Here is a 5,043-nt window from a genome sequence, read left to right as displayed (position 1 = left end):
ATTCTTAAATATATCAATAAATAATTAACTATAAAAATATGGAAAATAATAGAATTTATTATTTTTAATTATTAATTTAATTTTTTTAATTTAATAATTTAAATATATTTTATTTAATATTTTTTAATATTAATAATTAATTAATTATCAAAAATAATAAATTTGGATCATATTTTCGTTAAGAAAGGTGTTAGGGACCAGCAATTTTTGTGATTTATAACCATTAAATAATTATCAATAATATTTTTAATGATGTGAAATTTTATATGAAATTACTCATTTTTATTTTACTGATTATATGTTGGCCAAAATTTAATAAAATTGTTAACTCTTAGACTTTTTCATTTGTTTAATTATTTGTGTAAAAAACTAAAAGTTGTTTACCATGATCGCGGTTCGCGGATAAAAATTAAAATCCAAATAAAAGAGAGACTTTTAATAAATCTTTAATCAATGAAGTTGAAGGTGAAAAGTTGATAACCTGCAAATTATTTAAAACCCTGGGTTTTCGATATCACATACCTGATAAAGAGTAGAGAGAGAGATTGGTTAGCGCTTAATGATTATGATACGGATTAAAGGTAAAGTTGGTCACATTCACCGATCTTTGTGTTTGTGACTTGTGAGATCAAATTCGTACAAAGAGAAATGGAAAGCAGAAGAGAACAAGCTGAATCGAATTGCGCCTCCTCGGATAATAATAGTCCCCCAATTCCAGAAACAGAAATGGAAACCCCAATTTCAGAATCAACCCTTGAGGGTGGTGGCTCCGCCTTCAATCAGAGTCAAATTCTGAGAGCCATCGAAGTAGTGGAGCGAGACTCCTTCGCAATCGCTCAGAGCTTCACTTCTCTCTTCGCCTCCCTCCGCCTCGCTCTCTCCAACGCCACCGCCACCACCATCGACCACATGCAATGCTTTAGCGACGCTTCCGGTCGAGTTCAAGAATCTGGTAAACCTAAGGAAAATATGAGATGGTGATTGTAATATAATAATTACAATTATATATGCTCAGAATATGTTACATGTTTGTGATTTGCAGTGCTTGATGCAGCAACCAAGGGGAATCGGTATATAAATTCGTGTCTTAGGTATTATCTTCAATCCTTGATTCTCACCTGATTCGTGATTTCTGTTTTGCTGTCTGTCACTGTATCTAGCTTTAGATATTGCTTATTAGTTCTTCTTTAACTCGTAATTTTTTTTTCAGTTATTACTAGTTATGATGAACTTTGAATTTTTAAAATGAGGAATAAGAAATGTATATTGAAGAAGCTTCATATTGAAGTTGTCTAGTTCATCCTTTAATTTGTTCTGAGTGCAGATTGAATGAGGAGATGAAGAACATTGATGGTCTTGCGTCGCAACTGTATCCGATTACTTATCTACTTGCTACCTAATAGTATGCTTTTACCTTTTATTCATGCATATTGATTCTAGACTGGCTAAAAATTCATATAAAGGTTTTTATTTGGTTATTTCTATTATTAATATTATTTCAAGCATATAGCAGCATTTCGAGTATCTTTCTGTCCAATACTTCATAAGAAACCTTTGTCAAAGTTTTTGTGCCTTAGTTATCCTTGGGTTTACATTTGAATCCTTAATGTTTTGAAGAAAAGTCTTGAGAAGGCATGTTGATTCTCTGGACGCAGCGGTTAACAAACTTCTTCAAGTCCCGTGACACTTTGGATTTGGACTAGTGTGATTTTCTGTTTTATAACCAGATGTGTATGGACAATTTGAAAAAGGTTATCTATCTACAAGTTTTATCATTTCATTTATTGTGTGGAGAGATAATGAATTACAAAGAAAGCAGCATAGTTTACTCCCTCTCATAAGGAAATAAAGAGGATAGAGATGTCATTGTCATGAGGAGTTCCCCTTTGTCGTCGTAAGCTAGTGCTGTTAATAGTTGATTCTTGTCAAGATACCGATCTCTGAATGAATTACAGCAGCTTTTTTTATGGCATCTTTTGGGATTAGGTTTATCAACATGTAAGAGGATTGTTTTTTCTAGACATAACTAAATGACTAAAGTGTGTAATTTGAAGGGAAAGAAAAGGGGTGGCAATATCTTTTATTAAAGATGTGTTATTTTTACAGTTTTGTTATGTTGAGAAGTTAAAAACTTAAAGCTATTTAACACTTCTGATTGAGAATAAAAAAGTGTTAAGATTCACACATGTTTACTTCTCATCTTGTCCCAAAAGTTATAAGCTACTTATTGAACCAACCATAGTCAGCCTAACATAACAAAAATACATCAAGAAGTTAGGCCCAGATACAACAATCAGAATAATCCTTTCTTCTTGTTCTTTTATTTTTTGTTATTCTTGCTTTCTCCATTTGTTTTAGAATGTGGTGACTCACCATCAATTCTGTTCATTCTATTAGGATAAAATTCTTTTAGGCTGGTGAGATTTTATACAAGATTTGATGAGTTGTATTGATTTTTTCTTCTGTATATATTCAACAGTAGTAATCATTGAGCATAATGAAAATACAATACACTTTTCATTCCTTCTTATACTTCTCTGTCCAAACCTTGTTATGGTATCAGAGTTGATATCCACGCCATGGTTAAAACCTCAAATCCTATTGTCCAATCTCCATCCTCTCCCACAGCATCCCATACTATGGATGTCTTTCAAGATCAATTTGGCTCCTATTACATATATTCTAGCGAAAATCCTGCATCCGTTCTTATTACTCTTGTTATAATTGGAAATAATTATCATTCTTGGAGTAGATCTTTCACTATGGCAATACAACAACAACAACAACAACAAAGCCTTGTCCCACTAAGTGGGGTCGGCTACATGAATCAGACGACGCCATTGTGCTCTGTCATGTATCATGTCTACAGTGAGACCGTTTACATGTAGATCTCGTCTGACCACCTCATGGATGGTCTTCTTAGGTCTTCCTCTGCCTTTCGCCCTTTGTCCATCTTCCATCTCATCCACCCTCCTCACTGGATGTTTTATCGGTCTTCTTCTCACATGTCCAAACCACCTGAGACGCGATTCAACCATCTTTTCCACAATGGGTGCTACTCCAACTCTCTCCCTTATATCTTCATTCCTTATTTTATCCAATCGCGTATGACCACTCATCCATCTCAACATCTTCATCTCTGCCACACTCAACTTATGTTCGTGCTCCCCTTTAGCCGCCCAACACTCCGTACCATACAGCATCGCCGGTCTTATAGCGGTGCGATAGAATTTACCTTTAAGTTTTAAAGACACTTTTTTAGACCATACACTTCTAGAGCTTCTCTCCATAACTCTAACTTCTTATTTAGGTCTTCCCTTGACTCTTTCATAAGGACGATATCATCGGCAAAAAGCATGCATCATGGCACAGGCTCTTGGATGTGCTCTGTGAGTACTTCCAAGACTAATGTGAAAAGGTATGGACTTAAGGATGATCCTTGGTGTAATCCTATACCAATAGGGAATTCCTCTGTCACACCACCTTGAGTCTTCACACTAGTTGTGGCCCCATCATACATGTCTTTAATTGCCCGAATATATGCGATCCTTACTCTCTTCTTTTCTAAAACCTTCCATAAGACCTCCCTTGGTACCCTATCATACGCTTTTTCCAAATCAATAAACACCATGTGTAGATCCCTTTTATTACTACGATACCTCTCCATCATCCTTCTTAATAGGTATATCGCTTCAGTGGTAGATCTGCCTGGCATAAATCCAAATTGGTTCTCTGTTACTTGTGTCTCTTTTCTCAACCTCCGTTCTATCACCCTTTCCCATAACTTCATAGTATGACTCATAAGCTTAATCCCTCTATAATTTCCGCAACTTTGTATATCCCCCTTATTCTTGTAGATAGGTACCAAGGTGCTCTTTCTCCACTCATCAGGCATCTTCTTTGACCTTAAAATCTCATTAAAAAGCTTGGTTAACCAGTTGATGCCTTTTCCTTCAAGACCCTTCCAAACTTCAATCGGGATATTATCAGGTCCTACTGCCCTGCCATTTTTCATCTGCTTTAGAGCCTCTTTTACCTCGAAGTCTCGAATCCTTCGATAGTAGTCAAAGTTTTGATCTTCTTCACTATGGCAATCATCTCTAAAAATAAATATGATTTTCTAGTTGTAACAATACCTTCTCCTTCCTCTAATGACCCACTCTCTGCCGTCGGGGAACGTAGCAATAATCTGGTGCTTTCATGGCTTTTTCGTTTTCTTTCACCTTCTATTACTCAAAGTGTTATATATCTCAACACTGTTGCTTCTGTTTGGAAAGATCTTTGTGAGAGATTTTCTCAATCAGACCTCTTACGCATAGTTGAATTGCAAGAAGAGGTTTACGGCTTGGAACAAGAAACAGTCAGTCATAGATTTCTATACTTCTTTGAAGACACTTTGGGAGGAACTCGAAAGTTCAAGGCCGCTCTCACTGTGTACTTGTCCGGCCAAAAACCATCGAGCTCAAAATTTCATCATTAGATTTTTGAAAGGCTTGGATGAATGTTATTTTGTGGTTCGATTTCAACTCCTTTTGGATCCTTTTCCTTCTGTGACCAAGGTCTTTGCCATGGTTATTCAGCATGAAAGACATCTCCAAGTTGGCTCTGGAATCTCGTGGCTGTGGTGGATACGCATCGGCCTTTGTTTGGTCGTGGGCAAGGTTCTAGTTCCTCTGGCGTCGGGCGTGGTGCTTCTTCTTCCAAGCTCTGACACCATAACAAGGTTTGGACACATAAGTATAAGAAAGAATGAAAAGTGTATTGTATTTTCATTATGTTGCATTTTCTTGTAATTTTTCTGTTGCTTGGATAATTGATTCTGGTGATACTGAGTATATTACTTCCAATTTATCAAATTTTATTTGTTACACACAAAATTAAATCTATAATTGTTCATATGCCTAATGGTTCTCAAGTCATTGCACAATATAAAAATGTTGTTAAATTCTTAACTGTTGTGAAATAAATAAATAAGGAAGATATAAATATAAGATAGAGGAATATAAATATAAAACTCTTAGTATTAATTACTTCTATTTATTA

The 5,043-nt window shown here is 35.5% G+C and overlaps 1 protein-coding gene across 2 annotated transcripts; it reads left to right on the top strand.

Annotated features, from left to right (window-relative positions):
* Positions 1–455: 455 nt before the first annotated feature.
* On the top strand, positions 456–1,972 carry LOC107479941 (uncharacterized). 2 transcript variants are annotated; one of them, XM_016100054.3, is made up of 4 exons: positions 456–952; positions 1,043–1,091; positions 1,325–1,369; positions 1,618–1,972. In XM_016100054.3, the coding sequence occupies exons 1-4, from the start codon at positions 649–651 to the stop codon at positions 1,682–1,684; spliced, it is 465 nt and encodes a 154-aa protein (XP_015955540.1). In that variant the 5' UTR covers positions 456–648; the 3' UTR covers positions 1,685–1,972. The 2 variants fall into 2 exon arrangements, with proteins under 2 accessions (XP_015955540.1, XP_015955541.1); XM_016100055.3 differs by having other exon boundaries at positions 465–952; positions 1,623–1,972.
* The last annotated feature ends 3,071 nt before the right edge of the window (positions 1,973–5,043 follow it).

The sequence above is a fragment of the Arachis duranensis genome, chromosome 3 (genome assembly GCF_000817695.3).
Source record: "Arachis duranensis cultivar V14167 chromosome 3, aradu.V14167.gnm2.J7QH, whole genome shotgun sequence".
NCBI lineage: Eukaryota > Viridiplantae > Streptophyta > Magnoliopsida > Fabales > Fabaceae > Arachis > Arachis duranensis.
Note: the sequence above shows the minus strand (reverse complement) of the source record. Positions and strands in the feature narration are given on the sequence as shown.

Coding starts and splice junctions, on each gene's coding strand:
- LOC107479941 (XM_016100054.3), top strand. CDS start 649: ATGGAAAGCAGAAGAGAACAAGCTGAATCGAATTGCGCCTCCTCGGAT. Junction 953..1,042: donor CGGTCGAGTTCAAGAATCTG/GTAAACCTAAGG, acceptor TGTGATTTGCAG/TGCTTGATGCAGCAACCAAG. Junction 1,370..1,617: donor GATGGTCTTGCGTCGCAACT/GTATCCGATTAC, acceptor AATGTTTTGAAG/AAAAGTCTTGAGAAGGCATG.